The 27044-nt window shown below is 48.6% G+C and overlaps 1 protein-coding gene across 1 annotated transcript in view; it reads right to left on the bottom strand.

Annotated features, from left to right (window-relative positions):
- Positions 1–3475: 3475 nt before the first annotated feature.
- Positions 3476–27044, bottom strand: part of ADCY9 (adenylate cyclase 9) — a 120722-nt gene continuing 97153 nt past the window's right edge. The window contains exons 4-11 of the mRNA XM_047838971.1: positions 25580–25684; positions 24452–24669; positions 19911–20013; positions 18776–18984; positions 14796–14955; positions 13731–13879; positions 10136–10177; positions 3476–5121 (exon numbers count right to left, since the gene is read on the bottom strand). Coding sequence (XP_047694927.1) covers positions 3933–5121; positions 10136–10177; positions 13731–13879; positions 14796–14955; positions 18776–18984; positions 19911–20013; positions 24452–24669; positions 25580–25684 — 2175 coding nt within the window. The 3' untranslated portion in view covers positions 3476–3932. The remainder of the gene's footprint in view (positions 5122–10135; positions 10178–13730; positions 13880–14795; positions 14956–18775; positions 18985–19910; positions 20014–24451; positions 24670–25579; positions 25685–27044) is intronic.

The raw sequence follows: 27044 nt of genomic DNA, 5'->3' as shown, positions 1-27044 counted from the left end.
GAGGATCCTGTGCTCTGAAGGTGTTCATAAATACTGCACTCACCAGGAAAAACTTTTTTAGGGGAAAAGCCTCTACACTTGAGCAGATCCACAGTCTGGCTCCAGAGGAGGTGTTGTGAACCCCCGAGATACATACCAAGGGCATGTACGTGTCTTGAGGAGAGGCTCTGTGACTTTAAACTGATTCTGAAATGGGTTTGTGACTTCCCTTGATACGGACACCCCGGAACTCTGCAAGGAGAGGCTATGTGGGCACATTTTTTCAGAGAACCTACTTCATTTTCTCAGCCAATTCCTTCTCTTCACATTTTGCAGGAGAAACTGTTGAGAGGGCCTAATGAAACAGGGATAGCTGCTAGCGAAACTTGCACTGCAACCTGCTTTTTATCCTTTTTTAAGTTCCATGTAAAAATAAATGTTTTTCAACCTAAGTTAACTGTAGCAAATACGTCCATTAAAAAAAAAAGAAACCACATACATAAATAGGGTTGTTTGGTTTTTTTTTTAGTTGCCTTGTTTTCAGAGTCATGATGTGAAAGAAAAGCAGATCTTCTTAGTTCAGCCACAAATTGCAGGAAACCAGGAGTGCCCCAATTTCTGAAGTGCTACACGTCTATCTTTTCAATGAGGAAATACCAGGCATCAAGGATTTAGATTTTAGAATATTTTAATATCCATTTCTTCAGTGGATGCATTTTCAAATAATTAGAATTAACAATTTAAAAAGAGCAGAGTGAAGGAACGATGGAAAAATGCAAACAGTTGGTTCTTGCTAATTTAACTTTAGGTTCTAGGCATGATGTGATTTTCTGAAACAATCAACCAAAAAATGCTTATCTCAAAAATCTAGAAATGCAAACGCAGACAGATCTTTGGAAACTACAAATTATTACAGTCCACGTAGCGGGAAGCACGCGGCCCTCTGGCTCTCAGTGTCAAGTGCAAATGTGCAGGTGTTGCATAATCTGTGTGACTCTTCAAGCTACTTAAGGGCTTCAAAAGCAAACTGATGCTCTACGTTTGTTTGCACTGGATAAAACTGTGTGTGTGCTTGTTTATATATATATATATATATATATATATATATATATATATATATATATATATATATATACACATATATATATGTATGTATGTATAATTCGATCTGACTTGGGGCCAAGAAGAAAACAGCAGTTGCAACTCAAAGCAACTATTTACACACATTCAGTTCTGAAGTATTGCTTCCTGACCTAAGTTCGTAAGAGGTATTGCCACTGTGAAGAATACATCCGTCGTGCTGGTAGCGCTTGAACTGCTTCTTAGGGACCTGTCTTCAGTGACTATTTGTTCAACGCCAACAGAGCTGGGCGCATGGCATTCCTGCTGCAGAGATTCTGTGGTCCTGCGTTGAGGTATGCTCCAGGGCAGGGAACCGGGAAGGACCCATGTCGCCTAGTGGCCCAGAGAGAACATCTGTACTGGTTATTTAGGAAGGCTCAGGGTGTTTTTTTAAAAGACAATTTTAAAACTCTGGGAGAGCCATCCATCAAAGGCTCCAACTTGCACACTGCTGGACCAGATCGCCAGATGTTAAGACCCTCTCCCTGCCGTCTGCAGCTTCCCAGGGTCAGGAATCACAAACATTCTTGCAGCAGGGGAAGGCATAAGAGAATGTGCTGGGGAGGACGCATGTGCAGAGATGAACCTTGTAGGGCGTGCTCTGAGTGGAACAGCAGAGACACAGCTGACGAGTCAGCAACTGCCCAGCCCCCTTAGCTGCTGCCAGAGCTATGGAGCCTGGGGAAAGAAGGCAAAGGGACAGGACCACACTCAGATACACGCCTTAACACTGATAGAAGCCCCTAACACCCACCTTCCCTATGGGCAAGGACAGCATCGGGTATTTTAAAACAAAAATAAAAATAAAAATTCTGCAGGATCTTGTAAGAATACATTCTTTAGAAGCAAGAGGTATTGTCACACCATCCTTTCTCCGGCATCGGAAGACCAACAAACTGACAGTAAAACCTGAAGGAAGATCTTGGTTACTGAGAGCGCTCCTGACTCGCTTGGACATCAAGACCCTGGCTGTGGCCATACTGCTGGGACCCATGCATGTCCCCAAGGAGAGCTGGCCGATCAGAATCAGTATTTCCTGATACCGGAAATGGCAGATTGTGTATGAATTTGGGGGGCGGGGTTGATAATGGGACCTGATGTAGATGTGACAGTTACACAGAGATTTTAGCAGCGAAAAGAAAATGCACAGGGCATGCCGGTAAAGACCTTCAACAGAGAAGGAGCTAGTCCTCAAATTATCCTGTGAACTGTATGCCAGTGTCACCTGGAAAATGACCACGACAAGGCAACTCTAGCTTGAGTTCAACACCACGTACGCTCCAGACTCAACATGGCAAAACGTCATCACAGGCAGGATTAGCAACAAAGGGCCCAGAAGTGATTTTCCTTAGGTTTTCTACACTTGCCCTGGTTTAACACCTCATCTGCACGTGGACGATTCTGTCTCTACGCACAGTGTAAGAACTCCACCTAAAGGGGGCTCAGATTCACTCACTAGGTTCAATCCTGCCGCACAGAGGCCCAGCGCAAGCCAAGAACGGGAAAGGATGAGAAACTTCTGGGCTGTGTGGGAGCCAAGCCCCTGCTGGCACTGCCTGCCCACCCTTGTGCTCTGCCCAGGCCTCCTGCCTCATACAGAGCAGGGCTCTGACTCGACCCCTGCGGCAGGCAGGCCCCGTGGGCACTGATCTGCAGCTCACAGGGCAGAAGCGGCTGCGTTAGTTAGGCTGAAAACCGTGGCTGGGAGCATCTCTGGCCCAGAGTGCTCTGGCCACGTCCGTCCAGGTCCTGCTCAGCCCCTGTGTGGGGACGTGGCCCAAAGTGGCCAAAGCACTAGTGGGCATCTTCTCACCCTGCTGTGTGCTCTGCAGACCCCCTTTCCCCGACCCAGCCTATCTCCCTTCACCACAATGACCTGGCAGCCCCTCCCCCGAAACACGCACTTCCTGATAAATAAATAAATAAATAAAAGCAACCCTCAGACGTTTATTTCGAGTTTCCCTCTCAGAGGATTCAGCTTCAAAGACAAACCCCTTCGCTCCCAGCTGGAAGACCCCTTGGTTTCCGGGGCAGAATGAAACACGGCTCTTAAATACCTGAGGCCTGGGTTCACGAGCTCATCCCTGGTTAGCATCTGGAATTTGGGCCTGCACGTGGAAGAAGCCCTAACGCCGCCTGGCCGGGGAGCGGTGCCCCCTCAGCCCCGAGGGCCCAGGAGCTCTGGAAGGCGCAGGTGGGGAGGGCGCGGGCCGTCCAGGCTGGCGGCTGCTCACACCCCACGCCCCCCCACCACCCCTCACAGTGAGTTACTGGCACTTGATCTCAGATTCATAAATGAAAGTGTGTGTGCGTGTACATGTTTACATAGAAAGATCAGGGCACTGGGAAACACTATTACGTACACAGAAAAAAATAAACCGCAAAAACATTGTATTAGCAAAAACAAAACAAAACAAAACAAAAACACAAACGACGACAAAACAAAAACCCAAAGTGTCTTGTGAGGAAAAGCAGTAAGAACGCTATCTTAACCACAGCTTCTGTTTAAAAAGTCCAGCAATACCCAATGCCATGATCTCCACCGGCGGTCTCTGTCCCCAGACTAGACGCCGCGGGCAGCCCCCGAAGGCACTTGTTCTCCACGCTGCTGGACGGTCACACCCAGGGGATAGGGCTCCGGGGAAGAAAAGGAACGAGACGGATGGAAACGACCCCTGAATAGCTGTGGTCCGCACAGACGTCAGGGCTGCCACGACCACATGACACCACGTCCAGGGACAGAGGCCGTGGTGCTCGGGACGCACAACAGGCAAGTACAAACGTGACTGGGTTTCAAGGAGCAGAGCACCGCGGCAGCGACGGGCGCTGCGTCACACGCTCTCAGAAACGTTGAGCCTGGTGAGCTCGCTGGCTTCTTCAGCGCCCGCTTCTTCACAGTCGCTTTTCTCTATGGCTTTGCCAAATCGACACCTTTCTTCGGCTTTGACAGGCTCCTTCCAGGGCCTCTTAGAGGACAGGTGACCATCCCTGGCCTGCACGTTGTTTTCGGAACCCGGAGGCGTCTTGTCCGCACTCTGGACAGAAGGCACCAGGTTGGCGATCTCGTCCGTGGGAGACCGCCCGATGCTGCCGTCCACCTGGACTCGGATGTCCGGGGAGATGGACAGCTGGTGCTGCGGCACGGCCCCGCTGTCCGTGCACTTTGGGTACAGGTAGGTCTTCATCTGGCCCTTGCCCTTGACGTTCACCGTCCCTCGGTAGTCGAAGTCATAGCCCATCTTGCTCAGGACGCGGTAGCTCTCCTCGCTCACCTGGATCCGGCACTCCACCCCCGTGCTGTCCATCCTGCTGGCGATGTTGACGGTGTCGCCCCAGATGTCGTAGAGCAGCTTGGTGGTGCCGATGACCCCCGCCGTGAGCGGCCCGTGGTTGAAGCCCACCCTGAGCTTGAAGTTGAACCACAGCATGTTGCTGTTGAAGTCGTCCACCACGCGCATCATCTCCTTGGCGAACTCAAACAGGACCTGCAGGTGCTCCTGCGGGTGGCTGCCGTCCCGGCACTGCGCGCCGTTCAGCCCTGACGCAGCCATGTACGTGGCTCCGATGGTCTTGATCTTCTCGATGCTGCCGTAGCCCGGCCTGCTCAGGAGCTCGTCGAAGTCCCCGATGAGCTCGTTGAGGACGCGGTAGCACTCCTTGCCCCCCTCATAGTTCTCCTCGTAGAACTCGCTGAAGTTGACGATGCTGGCAAAGATGACGCCCCCGCTGTCGTGGTTCTTGGAGTAGGTCTGGGACACCTTCAGCTGCTCAGCCACGTGGTAGGGGATGATGTTTCTCAGCAGCCAGTCAGCTTGGTCCCTCATGCTCTGGATCTTGGTGCGGTGGAGGTCCGCCTCCACGTCCCCGTGGTAGTGCAGGCGGTAGCTGACCTCGAATTCTCGATTCAGGAACCAGACCAACAAGAGCAGGAGAAAGAAGACAAGAACCCCCTCCTGGCCAATCAGGCTGGCTGCTCTGCCGTCACGCGGCAAGGAACTGTTGCACGGATTCCCCTTGGAACTGGAGAGTAAAGAGAAGAGAACCGATGTACCTTCTTAAATGCACCTTTTAAGGGAGAGGTTGCTGCTCAGGACTTGCGGGTTCTGAAACAGCCCAGCTGACTAGCACTCGGCACCAAATTCTGGGGCATCGACAGCACGCAGCCGCCAAGCGCCCCGCTCCCGTTTAGCTGGCTGGCTGGAGCGGTGCAGAAATAAAGGCTGACCTTTGTCACTGGCTTCTGAGTAAGCACTTGGTGACTGTGGTTCTTCAGGAGCCTTCAGCTCCTGGACTTTTAACATCTTTTCTTTACCCCCAACTTTCTATTTTGAAAATTGTCAACCTTACAGGAAAGTTAAGAGGCTACTTAAAACATTCATATGCTCCTCTCCTGGATTCAACAATTGCTGATGTTTCCCTGCTTTGCTCTTTCCCTGTCAACACACACTCATGCACACACGCCTCTCCCACTGAACATTCTGAATGTAAACTGCAGACATCATAACACTTGGATCCTGAATACTTCAGTCCCTATCTTCTAAGAATAAGGACGTCTCCCAACGTAACCACACTACCATCATCATACCCAAGAAATTTAACATTCTCTGACGCACTCCCTTTTTAGATTTTTCATCCAATGTTAGTTCTGAAAGATGTGTACTTTTACAAAGGATTTTGGTAAGTTCTCTACTGTCTACCTGTATAAAAGTCCACCAACATACCATTAGCCCCTTCTGGGTTAGTTCTATTTTGCCAAAGTCATTTAAGACAATGTTAACATTTTAAAAAATAGTATGTATACTTTTAAGAGTAGCACATTGTGAGAAACTCAGCATAAATAGTGGTAAAAAACAAATGTCTTTCCTTCAGACAAGTATTGATTTTCTTGTGGTTGCAAGAAATTCTAATATATGGATGTACTGTAACAACCAGACCCCAACCCTGGGCCTTTGGGGCTGCGTCCACTGCTTACTACTGGCGAACACCGCAGGGACGCTCCTGTGCACAGGAGGGAGTCTGTGGGACAAAACTGGAGCCGGAACCACGGAGTCACTTCAACTACTGCACATTTACAATTCCAGCAGAAATTTTCCAATTGCCTTTCTCATTTCTGTCCCCTCCGATGACAGCGTGCTCTCGAGGCGGGGGGCTCTCGGGGGGTGGGGGGCTGTTCTGCAGTTGGACGGTGCTGACCAGCAACAGGTGTGACTGAAGATTAGTGCCAGGAGCACGGTCTCTTTGCAAGTTCCTTTTTTAGATACAGCTTTTCCATTTAAAAGTACTACATACTCATGAGAACAAATGGAGGGGAAAACGCAGAAAGAAAAGATTTGGCCAGCATGGACCATGCAGAGGCAATCACTGTTAATGAGCATGGCATTTCCTTGTCTGTCTTCTGTTTGTTTACAGAGCTGTGAGTGCTCTGTTCATGTCAATTCTGGGCTCTCATGCGCTTCTACAGCACACAGAGTGGTCTTCTAGATCTTATGTAGCAATGGGCTGAGTCACTATAAATATGATTCTATATAAAATGGATAGGTCCTCAGTTTAAATAGCTCCATGGCACAGAAAACTCAATCCTGTAATCAGAATGTTTAAGAAGTTTTACTGTTACCTGTGACTTAAGGATATTATAAAAAATAATGAAATTGACCAATCTGGCCATAATGGTCCTCCATGAAACACAGTCACAGAAGCCCTGACCTTGGAATAAGAATCCCCAGACTCTGTCCCAGCTGACTACTGCGGAGTTCTGGAACCCTGGGCAAGATTTCTAGCTTTCAATTTCCTCACATGTAAACTGAAGATGGGCTGGAGTATTGCTAAGTCCCTCCTGGCCTCAGGTTCTATGCAAAAGGAGTTAACAGAGCAGGCCTGAGGCTGCTAGCCACAGAAAGGCCTACTGGCAGCACTGCCCTAGGCTGGCATCAGGATCTCGGATTTGGGGAGGCTCCTGCCCCCCTTGATAAAAGGGGCTCACCGCGTCTACACTGCTTGTGTAAACAAGGTGGTTTATGCTGAGGACCTGCCTTCCTTCCGAGAGTCCGGAGTTTTGATTGATGCCAGGCAGAGATGCCTATCTGACTAGCCTCTAATAGAAACCCTGGGTACAGAGTCTCTGATGGGCTTCCCTGGTGGACAACATTTTACCTGTTGTGTCACAGCTCGTTGCTGGAGGAATTAAGAACGTCCCGGACTATGTGGTAGGGACAGCACTCTTGAAAGCTGGCACTTAGTTTCCTCTGGACTCTATCTCATGTACCTTTTCTCTCTGCTGATTTTGCTTTGTGTCCTTTCATTGTAATAAATCACAGTACAACTATGTGCTGAGTCCTAAATCCTCCTAGCAAATTGCTGGTTCTGGGGATGGTTTTGGGGATCCCTGCCATAAGTTCCCTGTGAGCCGGCAACCAAAAAAGGCCTCTGTCGTAAGACACACCACACTTACTTATTCTTCCAATGGTCATTTAATCAAATGGCAACACAGATTATGAATCTCAAGTACTGAACAATTAACTGAAATGACCGAAACAGATTTGTGTTCAGCCTTGCAAGCCCTCTAACGAGCTTGAGAATAGAGAGAGAATCTGCCCCAGGAGGCAGAAGGCCTTCTCTTGTGTGGGCCCATCTCGGTGGGTGAGGAGGGAACCTTTCTTTCTGTTTCTCCAAAGTGGTGACATTAAGGAACAGTCCTCTTTATAAGTACATGTCACCGAGGCTCACCACCATCTTCACAGTCCAGTCGGGCTTTGTAGCCCTGGGGCAGACATGGGTGATGTGTCCGGGTCTCCTCAAGCAGGCTATTGCTCTCGATGCTTTTCTCACTGTGCTATGGCCAAAGCCAGCAGTGTGGCCTGACTCCGGAGAGGGGCACAGGCCAGTCCCTCTGCACAGAGGAGGGGAAGACTGGAACGTAGGCCAGCATGAGGGAGAAGGGCACCAGACTGTGACATGTGCTTTCTCCTTTGTTTGAAAGGAGAGCCCCAATCCACAGATCTACATTTAGTGCCCAAGGGGCTGATGTGCAGCAGAAGAGATGTGTGACGGGTAGGTGAAGGAATTACTTCCCATCCATAACCAGTATTTCTCATCCCGCCACAGAAGGAGCCAAGATGGTGGTCTTATTCCTACATTCGAACAGCAAAGTTCAGTTCCAAAAAGAGGAATTCTACATGACTCGATGCAAGAGTCAATCTATGACTTAACGGTGGGACATTAAGTCATAATTGGAAGTTGAGAAAAATGCAGTATATCCATGATCACAGAGAAAAGGGGTTAAAACGTCAAGAAAAACGGGAAAAAAAAAAAAAAGATCACTCATGGTCCTAACCAGCTTAACATGGGATCTGTTAACATTCTGGTGTATTCGGTGCCATTTAAAATCTATGCCTAGAGATGGGAGGTTGGGGGAGTGACTGAGCAGTGGCACGGGGGTACTTCTGGGCACTGGGAATGTTTCATTTCTTGGTCCGAGCGGCAGTTTAGTGGGTGTGCTCACTTATTAAAAGTCAATGAGCTGTATTCTTATGATCTGGGTACTTTTCAGTGCACATGTTATATATTCATCAATAAAAAGTTTACTTAAAAAAAGGTGCTAAGTGTTTTGTTTCCAAATAAATACTATAGTCATGATGGTAGCAGAAACACATGTGCACTGGGCCTTTGTTCCATACTTTAAATCTCCTTCCCAGTGTCCATAGGTCCACAGAGATTCAACATTTTAATTGTAGAAACAGAAAAAAAATCATTCATCACTCATTACCAGATCATAACTATTGCGTATCTTACATTTTTTTCATATGTATAATGAAATCTGACAGGATGTTTCCAATTCCACATAAGTGTTTTTCTTATTGGTGCATTTTAGCAGTGTCAATATTTGAGTACATGTATCATAATTCATTTCTTTCTATTGGCAACTGAAGTTCTGGATTGTCTCCTCAGCGGATAAACAAAAATAGAATTATTACGTCAAAGGCTATAAACACTTTTGTAGACGGATCGCCAAATTACTTTCCAAAACTATGTACCATTCTGAGGAGTGATGAGGCATGGCAGAAAGAGGGGGGCCCACTAGTGTGGGACGCCAGGGTTCACACACTTCCAATGACTAGCTGTGTGACCACAGACAGGCTCCTTAACTTCTCTCAACTTCAGCGTCCTCATCTGGAAAACGGGGACAAAGCCGCCTGATGTGTCGGGCTACTGTGAGAATTAAATAAGCCATGTATTTTAAGTGCCTGGTAGCTTAACAAAATAAACAGTGGCAGGGTAGGAACGCGCCACACCTCCACCTGCACTGGGTATGCACACTGTAACTTTGTGAACGTCCAATTTAAAAGACCAAAAGGAGGTGTGTAGTTATTTAAACGTCCGACGACTTCGGGAGTAACCTATTTGGCCTCTACCTACATTTCCCCCCGTGAATTTTTTTGTTTTTTTGTCCTTTATTTATGCAGGCCCTAACCAGCTCCTTAGGTGACGGCCCACAGCTATCTGTGTGCCCACACCCCATTGGTGTGTCAGTCAGCCTTTTATATTTTGTGCGTGTGTGGCTTTATTATTTGTAAGACTGGAAAGTTATCTGTTTTAGAGGCCTGCAAACTAATGTTATTTTTTCTAGACTTTTATATAGTCTTATATAATTTAATGCTTATTTCTAACTCTTCAGTTTATTTAGATCTTACTTTGATGTCTATAGTAAAACAAGGGTCTAACGTTTATTATTTCAAATTTCTAGTTAGCAATTTCAAAATATTTTAGGGAATTAAAATAAGTACTGTCCTAGACTTCACAGATTTCCTTCATAACATGCTGAAATCTTATGTAAAACTGAGCCAAATCTAGTATGTTCTTAACAATCATTTCGTTTTTTCCAGTAAGATACTGTAACTATGATCTGTTATTTCAACAAGTACATACTTTCCACTTATTCTTTTAAGAATTACATATGGTTCTTTTTCTTCAAGATACAACTGCTTTTTCGGAAGTTACTCTCGTTTGTTCAGATACAAGCATGATGTTAACAGCTTACCTGAAATTCTGTCCCACATCCAGGTGTGAAATTACTACGGAACTGAAATTAAAATGCAGAAAAATATTATTATAAAAAGCAAAGAAGGCATTACATAAAGTGATCTGAGAAGAGTTTAAATAATTTTCCTTTTTCAAATATGGAGATCAAGTTAGATAACTAAGTATAGTTAATTCTTTATTATAATTTGATGCTGGGTGTTAACTAAAAATCATAACAGGCACGGGCACCTGGCTGGCTCAGTCGGTTAAGCGTCTGACTTCTGTGCTGACAGCTCAGAGCCTGGAGCCTGCTTCAGATTCTGTGTCTACCTCTCTCTCTGCCCCTCCCTCGCTCATGCGCTTGCTCTCTCTCTCTCTCTCTCTCTCTCTCTCTCTCTCTCTCTTTCAAAAATAAATACATATTTAAAAATTTTTAAAAATCACAACAGGCAAAGTCAGTGACATAGCTAATAGGCCTTCATGTAAGGTGTGGAACAGACGCACCGTCACCAAAGAGTGACATCTAACAAGGAGTCTCCAAGGCGTTCATGTGACTGTTAGGACTCATCTACGGGTTCCCAAAGGCTAGACACCAGTCATGATGAACAGCAATGCCTGTTCACAAAGGACCGATTTAGAAAGGAGCTCAGGAGGGGCGCCTGGGTGGCTCAGTCAGTTAAGCATCTGACTTCGTATCTTGGCTCAGGTCATGATCTCACAGTTCATGAGTTCGAGCCCTGGATCAGGCTCTGTGCTGATGATGTGAAGCCTGCTTGGGATGGTGTCTCTCATTCTCTCTGCCCCTCCCCCTGATTGTGCTCTCTCTGTCTCTCTCAAAATAAATAAACTAAAAAAAAAAAAAAATCTGTTAGAGAGGAATTCAGGAGACGCTGGCTACCTGAGAAGCTGGTGGTCCCAAAGCAATCAAGTCCCAGTTTGGGGCACAGAAACCACAGACTATAAAGAACTCCCTCTCGGTGCTGGAGCAGGACCCATGACCTGCAGGATCCTCTCCACATCCCTCATAGCCTCTTCTGGGGTCCTGTTGTACCCAGCTTCCCCCCAGGCCAGCAAATCAGCCTCGTGCCCCCACATTTCCTGGTCCTCTAGATCCACCTGCCCTGCTCACCATGAAGGGGGACCTTACACAGCCTCTGCCAGCAGCTCCCCTGGGCAGCAGAGGCCAGGGGACAGCTCAGAGCGACTTTCACCATCACAGGAGGTATTAGATGATGTCACAGGGAAGGAGAGAAAGAGCGACAGCAGAGACACTGCTCTGAGTCTGAATGTCCTCTCCTTGCCCAGACATGGCGGTGACACTGGTTTTCCATGTGTGCACAGCCCTTCTTTCACATCTGCATCCCCCCAAGGCTGGAGCGGTTCTTGGAAGTCCCCTCCCCTACACAGGGGGCTTGTTCATCACTCCGGCAGCTTCCTACCCTGTGACCCTGCAAGGCTCAGTGGGGCCGACAGGGTCGATGGGCTCAAAGGATTTTGCAAGTAGGGAGGACTACCGGGTGCAGGGGAGACTCAGGATGCCAGCCGCACCCCAACATCTGCTCTTTGAATTCTGGACAAAGGTGATGGAAGTAGTCCCTGATCACTCTGGTCCCAGTGGAAAAGCCCGGCACCAGTGACTGAAGGACATTGTGAACGGCTGATGGGGGATCTGTGGTGGTTCTCTTAAAAGGTTAAAAGGCATGACGAATCCCGTGCTCTTGGGAGAGAGTTTTATAATGACCCTGATTCCAGACGGCCATACCTTCAGAAAGGAAAATGTACACTGTGTTCTGCTTAAAGTAATTTAACTATTTATTTATTTATTTATTTTTTTTTTATTAAAATTTTTTTTTCAACGTTTATTTATTTTTGGGACAGAGAGAGACAGAGCATGAATGGGGGAGGGGCAGAGAGAGAGGGAGACACAGAATCGGAAACAGGCTCCAGGCTCTGAGCCATCAGCCCAGAGCCCGACACGGGGCTCGAACTCACGGACCGCGAGATCGTGACCTGGCTGAAGTCGGACGCTTAACTGACTGCGCCACCCAGGCGCCCCAATTTAACTATTTATTAAGGTTTCCTTTCAGATGCCGAAGGACAGCTTTACTTAAAATTCCCTTTTGATCTTAATTTGCAGAGAACTTGAGAGAGTCTTTCATGTCGTCATTATTATGTGAAATAAACTGAGAAGGGTGCTTACTCTGTCCGTTACCAACCACTGCTCTGGTCAAGTCCACAGGTACACGATGGCAGTTTCATCTGCTATTGCAACAAACTAGATCATTGTCTACTTCTGAACTTATTACAGCAATGGCTCTCAGGAACAATAATGCCATTCCTAGGGGCATTTCTAAACTGTTGGGCTCCCTCTGGTTGTCCCAGTAATTTGAGGAACCAGGAATGTTAGATGTCCTGCAAAGCACAATGAAGGAACGCCCTGTATAACTTTGAGATAGTCTACTGGCCTAAACCCACTGTAATTATAAAAGGTGGTTCTTTAATATGTGCTAACAGTAAAATGTTTTTATACGCAGTTACCAAAAAAAGTCCAATATTTAGGAGAAGTTTAATGCTTAATGGCTTAAGGACATTATCGGAAATTTCTAAGTTAATCACTGTGAGCATTCTGCTATCTAAGGTAACACTGTTTTTCCAACTACACAGCTAGCTGAAAAAGGCTAATAGCCACAAAACCAGCTGCAAATGCGCAGTGATCAACAGGAGACATGTTTTTAACACACTAAGAATCAAACATTATTTGGTTAGTAGGACAAAATAAAGACAGGGATCTTACTGGATTTCATTAACATAGAATGTTTTAAATACAGCACAAATCACTGCCATCCTCTATATTTCTATTTGTTAATTTTTCATAGCATAATGGCAAGAACTGGTCCCATCCCTTGGGGTCTTCCACACAGTTCTTCTTTCTTTTCCCACACCGTCCAATCTATTTCTTGGAGCCTACCAGTGATAGGGTTTTGAAGGCCATTTGAATACCTGGGAATGAAAAGTATTCTTCAAATGTGGGAGGATTTCAAGACAAAAGATATATTTCCAGTGACTAGTCAGTACTCTGTTTCATGTCATGATGTGTGTCACGACAGGGAGTCAATATTTATAAATAAGGCCCAGGTCGCCGGCAACAGCACCATACCCCCTCACTCCCTCTCCTTCAGCAGCCTGCAGTCTGTCTGGGTACATTACCCCTACTCAAACAAAGTTGGAACCGGCTTCCTCTTTGCATTTTTGGTCTACCTATTCCTTGATTCCTTCACTTTCTTGATGGGCTCGTATGCAACAGCCTCTGGCCCTACTTCTCCAGTGTAAGGAAGTTCAAGCACAAGCTTAATGCATTCTGTCCTCTGGGGCAGGGGTAGTCACCCAAGCATGTCTATATGCAAATACGTACTACATTGCCAAAAATTATCTTTTCTTTCTCTTGCATATTAGTCTTGGGGTATGTTGTGTCTGGTGAGAGCTGTCGTGCTGTGATAGTACCTGTTAGAGCAGAGGGAGAGGGCATCGCCTCAGATGTGAAAGACACAGGTGAGGTCGGGAAAGGGGTCCCAGCCGGCGAGGGTGCCAGACTCAGACCGTGGTGGTGGACGTACCTGTCCGGGCAAAGGGAGACGTAGAGCAGGAGCAGCGGCCCAGCCCCGACGACGGTGGCTAAGGAGGACCTCATCCAGGAGCTGAGCTGGCAGAAGTTACAGTAGTGCACGACAGCGGTCAGGATGGCGGAGCCCGCGAACACGGTGAACTGTAACAAGGGGCCAGCGTGGTCAGTGACCCGCCCCGCCTTGGCCTCACTCCTGTTCTGCCATCAAAGGATTCACTCACTTATCTTTCTTTCAAAATAAAAATCGCTTAATGTCTGGCAGTTTCAGGGACGGATGGCACTCTGTCGCGTTAATTGCCCAGAGCTTTAGGCTGCAAGTCTGCACTAGCACCAAAGTTCTCCAGATGTGTGGGAACGGCATGAGTCACGCCAGAGGAAAGGGAAGGCAGGCCACCAGTCTGAAAACCACCGCCGTGTAAGTGGTTACCTTTAAGAAGCCTTCCTTCAGGCATCCCGCTAGGTGCCAGCAGAAATGTAATTTGGGGTATCAAATGCAGTCAGCCCACCCAGCTCGGGTCACATTGGCTTTCACCAAAAACATGACCTTCCACAAGGGCATTAATTCACTCCTTCTGGGGTCTAACCAGGAAGCTCCTCCCTGATCAACAGCAGCCGATCCAGGGGCCAGTCACACAGCTGTGCTGGTCCTACAGACGAGCATGTTATCTTGTACTTGTCTGGAAACGTGGGGCTGATGCTGCTTGGTGAAACATGTAAGCAAACAGCTCATCTGGAACTCGGCAAAGAGCAGGTGAGGTTGGAGAGGGCACATGTCAACCGGGCAGGGCAGCCGCGTACCCAGCCCTGTTGACTGTGGTCAGTGACAGGCCACGTGCTCACCTCCCTGACTGCTTCAGGCAAGTCTTTTCAGAAGACAAGCATAAGGTGGTGACAAAGAGTTTGTCCCTCTTTAGAGGCCTATATTTAAACTGCTGTCCCAAGTCATCAGACTTATTTAAAAAAAAAAAAAAAAAAAAACACACAAAAAAAACCACACACAAAAAAAACACGAAGTTGTGCGAAAGAGCCCAGAAACAGGCACCAGGCCTTTACTTACGTGTATGTCGGTGTCAAATTCAGAGGTGACATGTGAATAGACGGCGAGAGCAGGGAGTGACACCAGGATGGCCCCAATGAAATGGCGCGGGAGCCAGCCAGCTATCCGCTCCAGCAGGCGCTTGGTACAAGCCATCACATCCTCCAGGAAAAACACCATCCTGGGACAAGGAGAAAAGGGGTGTCTGCAGGCAGGTCAGCCTGCCGGGGAAGATGAGGGCAGGAGACCCACAGGCTGCTGCCGTGGGTGTGGGGGCCGCAGAGCCCTGGCCCCTCACCTCTGGAAGGTACCAAGGGAACTCGACTTGCTCAGCTCATCAGACCTTATTCGAAGGTCATTTGTTGCCTCCTTATAACACGTGTTTGTAGAAAGCCAAGCATAAGCTTCTGTGGGTCTCAAAGGAGCATGGAAGAACCAGGCACGAGAACATGAACAGGCCCCACCTGCTGTCCCAGCCTGCCAGGGTAGGGGTCCAGGGGCTGGGCACTTTGGAGGTGTTTGGGGATTTGGCAGGGCCTTTCTGGTTGCCACGGGGACTGAGGGGTGCTGCTGGCATCTAGTGCGCAGGAGCCAGGGAGGGGAGGCTCTACCCTGCGTTCCGCACAACGGCCACCTGCCCCCTGGACACCCACAGAGGCGAAAAACCTGCTGCTGCTGACCTCAGCCTAGAGCCTAGTTATATCTCGTTTTTAAACAGAAAGTGGTTTCTGGGTGGTACTATCGCAGTTATCTTCCAGGAATGGACTACTGTGTGAAGTGCCCTTGGCTTTGTTTGGGGCCTCAGCAAGGCTCACTCAGCAGTTCAGAAATCAGGTCAGAGGCTGCAACCCAGCTCACAGCACCATGCCACCAAACCCGCACACCTCTAGGGGTCCCTTTGTGGCGATCGCACACCTGAGGACACAGCTGATGACTCTGTTATGACTTCCCCGGTGGTGCCGCCCTGGCAAATACAAGGTGAAGCACTATGTACTTGATGTATTTTATTTTTAATGGCTTTCTTGACTTTTCTCCTTCGTGTCAGAGTGAGGGCATTTCATGGGCCCTTCTGAAACTGTGTGTATGGGTAGGTAGGCTGTATTTCAGGATGGTGATGTGGACATCACAAAAAGAATCTTCATAAAGAAAGGAAAGCAAGTATGTGGGGCGCAGAACCGCTGTTCTAGAGGAAGAACGGTTTGGGGTGAGGGGCCAGTACCTGGATGCCAGCAGGGGGAGATGGAGGAGGGCCACCGGGGTTCAGCTTGGGAGGGAGACCCACACACATGGACCCTCTCTCTGAAGCCTGGCCCTAGCGAGGAGGAGAAGGGACAGACCCACTATCCTCACCTCTGGCGGGGGGGGGGGGGGGGGGGGAAGGTGGGGGGGTTGTGGTGGTGCAGGCACTGTTGCTCAGCTTTGACACCAAAAGTTCCCCTCTAAGACCTTTGCCACACAGCCAGGTGCCCGTGCCTTCTGTCACGGACACCTCAGCGCAGCAGCCACGGGCACGTACGCTTGACCTCTACCAGGAAACCGCAAATCTTGGTCATTTTCCACATGGAGCCGGACAGGCCCTGTCTGACCCTTTTAGGGCCTGGATGGGTCTGGCCTCCTGACACTCAAATGGATAATGGAGTCCTGGGAATATTTCCAAGACTAACCACAAATATGCTCAAAGGCAGAATACATAAGCCCCATGAGGAGGCAGAGGGAGCCAAGTTCCAAGAGGGAGAAGGCAGGACCGACAGGCCCTTCATGAAGGTCCCCAGGATGGCAGAGCTCTGAGGATGAGACTCACTGTGCTCATGCCCGCCTGGGCTCAGCACAAAATGAAGGGAGTGCAAGGATGGGCTGTGACTGTGATGCAGGAAGGCTTGTGGAGGAGGGTTAGGCCAGCCACCAGAGCAGCTGCAGAACCGGCCTCCCTGGGGCACCCACATATTCTGCAGCACAGGGCTCCTGTTGACCTGGGATCCTAAAAATGCCCTCTGCATGGCGAGAGGAGCTCCATCAAGTCCCCGACCCCTCCCAAGCTTTGATGATACGGGCGAAGTGGACTTTTAAGGTCACACCAGTGGTCATTCAGGAGGGGTGGCCGCCTCATTTGAAGGTGCTTGCAGAGCACGTGGGTGTGCCAGGCCCAGAGCCCACCGGGGTGCAGCCAGGCCTGGCATCTTTGTGGCCTACAGCCCTTGGCAGTCTCCAGGTTAGCCCAGACCCTGTAGAACTAGCTCCAGTGGAACAGGGAACAGTGGTGTAAAGGGCTTTTTAAAAAGGCATGGAGACAACGCTGGCCTCTGAGCGAGCAGGAGCCTTCTCTAGCTGCCAGGACCTGTGTCACACAAAAACCCGGGCCCAGGGCAGGGAGTGCTAGGAGACCCACTGCAGGTGGATACCAGGTTTTCTTTGGGGTGGCAGAAATGTTCTAAAATTATCTGGTGATATTTGCACAACTCTGTAGGTTTACCAGGAATCACTAAATTGTACACTTACACGAGTGAATTTCTAGTACGTGATTAAAAAGGAAAAGACAAACCAGGGGCCTGAAGATGCCTTGGTTTGGGATCCCAGAAGCAGAGCTGATCTGGGAGTAGTTCCCAGGCAGCTCAGTAAGGGGTGCAGAGCCGCCCTGCAGGGGCCCGTAGGGAGGAATCCCTGGCTCAGCAAAGCGTGGCTCAGTCCTGGTGGGGAATCTGGGTGGAGAGCGCAGATGCACCCTGCAGTTACCTCAACCTGGAGGAGACATGAAGGTCAAGTGTGAGGCCTCCGGCAGCCAGACAAGGCCCTCAGCGGAGAGCCCCAGGGGTAGGGGCCGGGGTGGGGGAATAAGGGGATGGTGAGCATGGGGATGGGGAGAGCGATCCAGACCATATACTCCAAAGCGGAGCGGCAGGGGCCTAGTGTTCAGAAGCCTGAGGGCTAGGCCCGAGGCTGCCGTTTCCTGTCCTGGGGTGTTGGGGAAGCAGAGAAGACACTCGAGGTCAGGGCCCTTCTCCCCGTTTCTGTTTTACATCTAGCTTCTGGGGGCAATTAGCAGAGGGACTGCCAGGTGAGACTGACAGGACTGGACAGAGGACGTGGTCTCGGTGCCCAGGAGGCAGACGGGGGAGAGTAGAGGGTGTGCGTGTGAACAGAGTACCCTGTGCATTTGCATCTAGTCGGAAATATGCAGAGCGGCTGTGAGCGTCCCCAGGTGCTGGGCTGAACCCCAACATCGGGCTGAATGGGTCTTGAGGGCCTACCTTCCCTGAGGGGTCCCTGCTATCCATTCAGACCTTCTATCCATTTCTAAATGGGTTGCTTGTCTTTTCATTACTGAGCTTACATTCCAGATGGCAGACCCTCACCACAGCTGCAGTTGGCAAATACTCTCCCGCCTGCAGGCTCCTTTCAGTCAGACCCGAGAAACAACAGGTGTTCTCTGGAACACAGAGGCTTTAAATTTTGATGAGGCCTAACTTATGTCTTCTTCCTCTGGCCACTCATGCTTTCCGTGTCCTAAGAAAGCACTACCTGACCCAAGCTGGTGGAGATGGAAGCCTATGATTCCTACTAACATTTTGGAAGTTTTGCTCTCACATCTAGAAGAGGCACCCACTGATTTTCCAGTGGCCACCCACTACGTGAGCCCCGTACGCTTCTGTCCTGTTTCTCTTCCCTTTCTAATTCCCTGTCTTTCCACTTGCTCTCTTGAAGTCTCTGAGCTGGGAGACCCAGGGGCTGGCTGGCAGCTGTGGGGCTGCAGAAGACATGGACCCCCTCTGGTAAGGAAGATGCTCACCTCTGCTGAGGGCCGTGGTCTGCGGAGAGGATGCTGTGCAGTGGAGCTGGAGGAGGGGAGGGGACAGGACCAGTCGCCCAGAAGGAGAGCTTGCAGGGGCCTCTGGCAGGAGGCGGGTCAGCGGAGCCGCAAGCCAACTACACAGCCATAAACTATGGAGCCAGCAGAGGGAGCTACAGGCTAAAGGCCGGAAAGAGCCCTGCAGGTGGGCCTTTACCTGACGGAGACCACGAGGGACAGCACCTCCAGCAGCAGGGCGGCACCGAAGACGGCCAGGGCGGCGGGCGGGGGAGGCATGGAAGCAGCCCCGTACTTCAGGAAGCAGGTGATGGACAGAATCAGAAACACTGTCGTCGACAGAAACACATCCAGGAGGGAGCTGAAGGTGGCGCTGGCAAAAGTCTTCACGGGAGAATTCTTTATAACCTGTGTGTGGGAAGGAGGGGAGGCGGGAGGCGTGAACCAGAGCTGCGACAGATGGCCACAGAGTAGGATTTAGATGAAAGACAAAGCCAACGTTTGTTGAGTACTTGCCCACCCTGGACCGAGTATAGGTGTAAGTTCTTTAAGGCAGGCCATCTCTACTATCGCTTTTAACGAGGACACTAAGGCACAGAGCAGTTAAGAAACTTGCCCCAGGTCACACAGCAAGCAATTACAAACCAGTAAGTTCTCACAAGCACGTTACATACTGAGCCTGAAAGGTGGGTTATGGACTGGCAAAGGCAACGACTCTGTGTCTGTGAAGCCGTGTAACAGAAGCCATTTTCTGGAAGCTTCCACTGAATGCTGGGTCCCAGGTTCAGGGTGTGCGACAGCTGGCTTCATGTCAGCCGTAAGAGGCAGGGACTGAAGCTGCAGCAGATGAAAGCATGGGCACATCAACAGATAGTAAGATGCTCATGCCTTCAGTCAAGCGCCCGGTCGGGGCCTGGCCCTGTGCAGGCGCTGGGAGCTCACAACCTAATGGTGGGGACAGACAGGATCTGAAACGTCAGGGTGCTGTGGTAAACATAGCAAAGTGACACGCATGGAGTGTTAGAGAGTCCCAGGGAAGGAGGGAGAAAACGAGGGCAATGCCAGCCAGCAATGAGCAGGGGGCCCAGAAAAGACATGCCTGCGATGCTAAATGATGGAGCACAGAAAGATCGGGGTTGTTTTCCCTGTGTGGATAAATTCACATGCAGACGCAGCTTGGGGCTTACAGACTGTGAGAAATCAGGAGTAGCCTTCAGTGTCCTGTCACTCAAGGCGAAAAAAAAAAAAAAAAGTCTGCCAAAGCACAAGGCTGATAGCAAACTGTCCAGCACAAACAATACATTTCTTTCATAGAAGTATGAGGGGAAACGCACCTCTTCTTGATAGCTGGTCCGATAGGATCGCTCTAGCTCCTGATCCAGGAAGTTCAAGCTGAACTGATTGATGGGTGGCTTGAAAAAATAATCCTTCATCAGGCTAGAAGAAACGAAAAATGCATTTGATCAACACTGCGCACAGTCATTGTGCTGACTTTATCAGAAGACCGCAATTTGCTGCCCCAACACCGTTCCCCAAGCATGTCACAAAAACAGTGTCTGAGGGTCACTAAGTGATAGACCCCGCCAGACCACTCCCTTAGGACACACACAAGTCTGGAAAGTGCTTTGTATTTCTAAAACACATGTTGTGTTTACTCTCCAAAAAAACAATGGCTGCCCACTGTCATTACAGCATACATCGTGAGAACCCTGCTTCTGGAAACATCTCTCAGCGTTTGAGGAAGAAGGCAGCTCTATTGTGCTAGAAAACAACTGCTTCTGGAGCGGCAGACATCCTGTACTGAGAAGACTTAGGCTGATTCCAAGGCTTCTGATGAAAACCTCACTCGGAGCTGCTGTCCTGCCATTCAGAGCTCTGACAGTCAGTACCGCTGTCACAGCAGACAGGCTGTTATCACAAAACTGTTTACAGAGTTAGTGTAACTGGGGTGCTATTGTCACATAGGCAGATTGCGTGTGAAACCTGAAAAATAACACTCAAGGATTTTAATAGCAGAGAAATCAAACCTGCTTTATGTGACTCTCATTCTTTTGTGGGTTGCTAGCAAATACTAAAATCCTTTTTATTCTGCAGAAAATTACTATAAATTTAAGAGAGTGTTGACATGTTTTCAGAAGGCAAATACAACCAGGGAGTGTAGTCTCTTTCCCTCAGACAATAACTTCTGCAATTAAATCAGATAAAACAGATACAGTCCCTCCCATGTGCCTGACACACAGTGGGGTTCACATAGGCACGCTCCCTCCTGTCCCTGAAGCACAGTGGACTCTCTCCTTCTGTGACAGGTGCTCAGGACCTCACTATACTCGTACACTCAGAAGAGAGAAAATTCCACCCCAAATGTTGACCCTCGTCATCCCTTCCACTCAGGAAGTGTAGACAGAGGAAAATCAACACAGCGGCTATAAGGACGATGTGCAACGGCCACAGTTAGGAGTCAAGGGACAGGATCCACACAGCCAGAAGCCGTGCTGTTCCTCTGAAATTAATACTGAGAAGTTCCATCTCTGGGAACAGAGATTAGCTCCTTTTGGACCAATCCCCTCTCAGATAACAATAAACCCTGGACAAGATTATAAAAATGACTCCTGGAAGGCAGTACAGACTAACCAAAGCAGACAGAAGATGGAGGAGAGTCAGACTTGGAAGAAGGGAACAGCACCAGCTTAATTTCCCTTTTTTTTTTTTTTTTTTTTTTGGCCTGAAGACCGCCATTAGTCAGCAACACATGCAGGATGGCTAAAACTCAGATAGAAAAGCCACAATCTCGCTGTCTTGGAAAATCAGGAAACAATGTTTGGGGGCTTATGGTTGAGAAAATGAGGTTGAAAATCCCAGAGGAAAAAAAATAGAGAAGGGGCACCCCCACATTCACCATATAAGCTCTGCTCAAGTCTCTGGCTGACGCTTGAGGTGTGCACATGCACAGCAGACTCTGAGCAGCCTGATTCAGGCTGGAAAAAAAAAAAGAGCAGTTGCCTACCCCAGGGGAGGCAACGTTTGGTGTCTGAGTTTACGGAAGTGAACTGCCTGAGGAAGGAAAGAAGGAAGTGAGGGAGGGAGGGGGGAAGAGAGAGAGGGGGGAAGGGAGGGAGGAAGTGAGGGAAGAAAGGAGGGAGGAAAGAAGGAAGGAAGGGAGGGAGGAAGGAAGGGAAGGAAAGAACAGAAGGAGGGAGGAAGGGAGGGAAGGAGGGAGAGAGGGAAGGAGGAAGGGAGGGAGGGAGGAAGTGAGGGAAGAAGGAAGGAAGGAAGGAAGGAAGGAAGGGAGGGAGGAAGGGAGGGAGGAAGGGAGGGAAGGAGGAAGGGAGAGAGGGAGGGAGGGAGGAAGGAAGGAAGGGAGGCAGGAAGTGAGGGAAGAAAGGAGGGAGGAAGGAGGGAAGGGAGGGAGGGAAAAAGGAAGGGAGGGAAGGAGGAAGGGAGGGAGGGAGGAAGGGAAGGAAGGAAGGGAGGGAGGGAGGAAGGGAGGGAAGGAAGGAAGAGAGGGAGGGAAGGGAGGAAGAAAGGGAGGGAGGGAGGGAGGGAGGGAGGGAGGAAGGAGAGGGAAGGGGAGGGAAGAGGGAAAGAAAGAAAGAAAGGAAAAATTGAGACTCTTCAGAGTAATACAACAGAATCCAGATTTTCTAAGCACGACACAATCTAAAATTACACAACATGCAAAGAAACAGGAAAATATGATCCAACTCAACAGAAAAGTCATCAGTGGAGACCAATGTGAGATTACCAAGAGAATGGCATTAGAGGCTGGGATTATAATGCATGTAAATGTAACACATGTAAAAACTACAGCATAAGGGGTTGGAAGAGAAGAATGAATCTATACAGCTATAGGATGTCTACATGTTAAGTGAAATGATACAGCAGAACCTGGCTGGCTCAGTTGGAAGAGCATGTGAATCTTGATCTTGGGGTCATGAGTTTGGGGTCCATCCACACTGGGTATAGAGATTAGTTACATAAATAAGTAAACTTAAAAAAAACATAAAGTGAAATGATACAACATTAACCATAAGAAGACTATAAAAATTCAAGGATGCTTATCTGTAAGTTCTAAGGCAACCACCAAAAAGTAAAATAAAATAATGCAAAGAAGTATGGCTAAAAAGCCAGTGAATATATTAAAATGGAATTAAGGGGCAGAGATTTTTAGAATGATTTAAAAAAAGTAAGACCCACAAGAGACACACTTCAAATATAAAGACAGGTTGAAATTTTTTTATGGAAACTGATATACCAGGCAAACAGTAAGAACAAGAAGGCTAGAGTTACTACATTAGTATCAGATAAAGTGGTTTTTAAGACACAGTATTGCCAGGGATAAAGAGGGACACTTCAAAATGACAAAAGGACCAATTCACCAGGAATTTATAACACTCATACACGTGTATATACCTAAAACAAAAAGAGCTTGAAAATACTTGAAACATATACTGTCAGGACTAAAAAGAGACACCAACAATTCCACAGTCACGGTGACAGATTTAAAAATCCCTCTCTTCACGATAATAGAATAATAGACAAAAAGTAAAACACAGATGATCTAATACTGCCAACCTCTGGGACCTACTTGTGTTTATGGGTCATAACATCCTAAAAATGCAGAACATATTCTTTTCAAGTGCACATGGTATATTCACCAAAAGAGACCCATGTGAGACCATAAAACAAGTATCAATAAATGTAAAAGGACCAAAATCACATAGAGTACATCTTTGGCTACAAGGACATTAATCAGACATTAACAACTAACATATCTGAATACCATTCTTCACTGAAAGGAGGCAAGGCTCTTTGGAGAAATAGCCGATTCTTGAGCAGGGTCAGAGGAGATATAAAATGGGCCTGGAATATCCTGTTGTGCTAGAAAAGGGTGCCAGAAACTTTGAAAAACAAAGGATAGGGGGGTGTCAAAAGGACATGGGGCCCAGCCCGAGGGGCGCTCTGCCTGGCAGATTCAGGACAACTGGAGCATCACACATAATAAGGCCAGTGGTGAGATTGCATCCTATGAAATCCAAGAGGACTCCCTGAGTCCAGGCTGGCAACAGATGGACGCAAAAAGTAGTAAGTAAGGAGGGGCTCTTCTTCCCTGCGGTAGGCCAAGGGCCTAATGAGAAGTGTGCAGTCGGTGCCGAGGTAGGAAAACTGACACTTTGCACCACCAGAGCAAAGACCGTTCCAGGCAAGAACCATCAAAGGAGATGAAATCTAGGGCAGTCTGATGAGGAATGGAGTACGTGTGTGGTCTTCAAGTCCCATTTATTAGTCTCGAGGAGACAATAACTACAGACTGGAGAAGTCAACAGCACCAGCCTGGGTACTCAGAATCCCTACCATTGATGGAAGACAAAGGGCGCCGTGTGCCTCTGGATAGGGAACCTGAGAAGGACATATCATTTCTGTGGCCAAAATTTCTGGTCAAACTGGAATATGAACTGTAGATTAGATAAAATATTCCATCTGTGCTAAATTTCCTGAATTTAGGAACCATGGTTATGTAAAAGAACATCTTTGTATTTAGGAAATACACAATTTAGGGGCAAAGGGCATGATGTATCCAACTTACTATCAAATGGTTCCAAAAAAAATAAAACATAAATTTCATAGAGAGATAAAGAAGGAGAGAGAGAATAAAACAAACATAGTAAAATGTTACAAGTTGGTAAGTTGGGCAAAGAGTAGAAGGAGAATTCTTTGTATTATCCATGCAACTTTTCTGCAAGTTTCAAATTACTTCAAAATAAATTACTGACAGTGGAGGGCAAACACATGGGGATCAGCAAATTCAGAAAAGGGGAGAGACCTCTACCTACAAACCTGCAAACCTTCACTTTCACTGGGAATGGCTGATACTTACCTGTCTTCTTTGATAACATCAACAAAATGGGCGTCTGTTTTCTCCCGGATGTTCTTGAATCTCAGTGGAAGGAGAGCTGACTGGTCCAAGCTCACTCCTGCCCACCTTCCCTTTTCCTGTAAGATCTCACACAGGGAGGTCTGACTGTTGGTGAGCTTCTCTTCGTGGGGAGGACTCAGAAGTCCATTTTGAGTTTTGGAATTAGGAGCTCCAGGAGCCTGCCTCAAGACAAGGGGGGTGGGAGGCAGACACAGAGGCTGAAGTGCAGGCATGTCACAGTGTTATTCCATCCCGGCCTCCACCACACCAGCCCTGCCGCACGACTGACCAGCACCCTCACACCTCTGTTCTGATCTGACGCTCGACCTCTCCACCCACCCGCTTCTCCCCACCCCCGCTATTTTGTCAAATTGCACCTCCAGGAGTCGAGGCAGCCAGGAAGGTGACATCGTGGGAAGGACCAGTAAGGAGGTGGAGAGAAGGCCAAGGAAGAGTTGAGGCTCTCGGAGCTTGCCAACCACAGAATCGGCATTGCAGAGGGCTGTGGGGGAAGCGGCGGGGGCGGGGAGTGGGGGGGCCTGGGGCGGTGGATACGGTATGGGGATCGATCAGAGGGAGGGCGGAGGATAACAGACCTCCCGGGAGAGTCAGCCTTTATAAGCTGTATTCAAAGGGCTCCCGGTTTGGTGCTTGTCCTCCCTTCCTCTGCGGTCCTGACTCTGTCTCTGGGTGAGACTTCAGTGGCAGTGTCCTCGCTGCCAGCCCTGACCCCAAGCCTCTCTTCACCACACATCTCTGCTCCTGCAGAGCCCCCTCGTGTTCCTGCATGTGCATGTTCTGCCCCGTGCTCTGGCCCCACAGACCTTCCCTGGCTACAGCAGTCCGCATCTTGAAGCTCTGAGTGCCTGCGAAGGCAGGCATGTGATTACTCCACTTCACAAGGGTGAGTCCTGACTCTCCAACCCGATCTTACTGGTCTAGTCAAAACCCAAAGGACGAGAAGATATGGAATGGTGTCGCCCACGGGGAATTATTCTCAGAAGTGAGAAGCCGACAAGACAGGAATGTCACCAAGGGTGGATGCACCGGGAGAGGAGCTGACGGAAAGAACAGCCATGAGCTTGTTACCTTGGTGCTGTTTTTATGCTCCTCTTGACAGCCGTTTTGGACCGCTCCTCCTTCTGCACCAGCTTCCGATTTGGGGGCGAACGTGATTCCGCACGAAGGGCAGGTCTACAAGAAAAACACATGCCGTAGGAACACACCCAGAAAGCACAGCCACAACCTGTAATCCAATCAAGTCTATCAGGTGCAATTGGTTGTGGCGCCGAATGGTTTTAACCAAGTTAAAGGCTTACTGAGCCACTTGAGCATGAATTAAAAACAAACTGGCCAAGTGAAAAACGGAAACACGACCACACAGACTGGTACGTGAACACTCAGGGCAGTGCTATCCATAACAGCGAAAAAGAAACAACTCAAATGTCCATCAATGGATGAAAGGATCAACAAAGTGTGGAACATCCACAGGATGGAAGAGTATTCAGCCATCAAAAGGAATGAAACCCTGACACGTGCTACAACATGGATGAGCCTTCAAAACACTGATAGGTGACACAGGCCAGACACAAAGGACAACATTATTACATGATTCCATGTATATACAATATCCAGAGAAGGCAAGTTCATAGAGATAGTAAGGAGATCAGTGGATGAGGGGATGAAGGAATGGGGAGAGAGCTAAAGGATGTGGAGTTTCTTTTGGGAGGTGATGAAAATGTTCTAAAATGGACTGTGGTGACGGCTGTACAATCCTGCAAGTATACTGAAACCCACCACATTGTCTACTTTAAAAGGGTACATTTTGTGTGAGTGTAAATTAGATCTCGATAGATCTGTTATTAAGCCAACAAACCGGCCACTAGCCTACACAAGTTTCTCAGGCTGTGTGTGACGGTGAGCTGTTTGTATACAACAGGCTGAAAAGTCAGAGGGACATGTTTACAGACGCAGGAATTCTCCGAAGCTTGAGCAATTAGCTGACCCAGAAAAGACAGGCGGAGGCTCAGCAGGGACAGGCGGAGTAGAAAGGGCAGGCTTTGCCTCTCCCAGCCAGGGCGTGGAGCTCCCTGTTCAGACTGCGGACCTCAGTCCTCTCCCCTACACACAGGAGTGGGGATGGCTGCTGCAGACGTGTGGGAAGAACTAAGCGAGGAAGATGGCGACTCGTGGCCTTGCTCCCGGCGCTCAGTGCATGCTGCACCGACTTACTCTTACTATGGACGTGATCCTGCTTGCCGGCAGCCGCCACCAAGACAGCAACTAACGGCTGTGGGTGGAGAAGAAGAATGGCAGCAGGACAGATCTAGCAGGACTCTAGAACAATTTCTAGCATACTAACCACCGTCAAACACTGGAATACATTATAGAAGGCTAGACGTTATTTTAGAAAATTAAAATAAGTATCATTTAGGGGCACCTGGGTGGCTCAGTCGGTTAAGCATCCTACTGAGATCATGATCTCATGGTTCACATGTTGACAGCACGGAGACTGCTTGTGATTCTCTCTCTCTGCACACTCACACTCTCTCTC

The sequence above is a fragment of the Prionailurus viverrinus genome, chromosome E3 (genome assembly GCF_022837055.1).
Source record: "Prionailurus viverrinus isolate Anna chromosome E3, UM_Priviv_1.0, whole genome shotgun sequence".
Classification (NCBI taxonomy): Eukaryota; Metazoa; Chordata; class Mammalia; order Carnivora; family Felidae; genus Prionailurus; species Prionailurus viverrinus.
The sequence above is the reverse complement of the archived record's forward strand: the minus strand, read 5'-3'. Positions and strand labels throughout refer to the sequence as shown.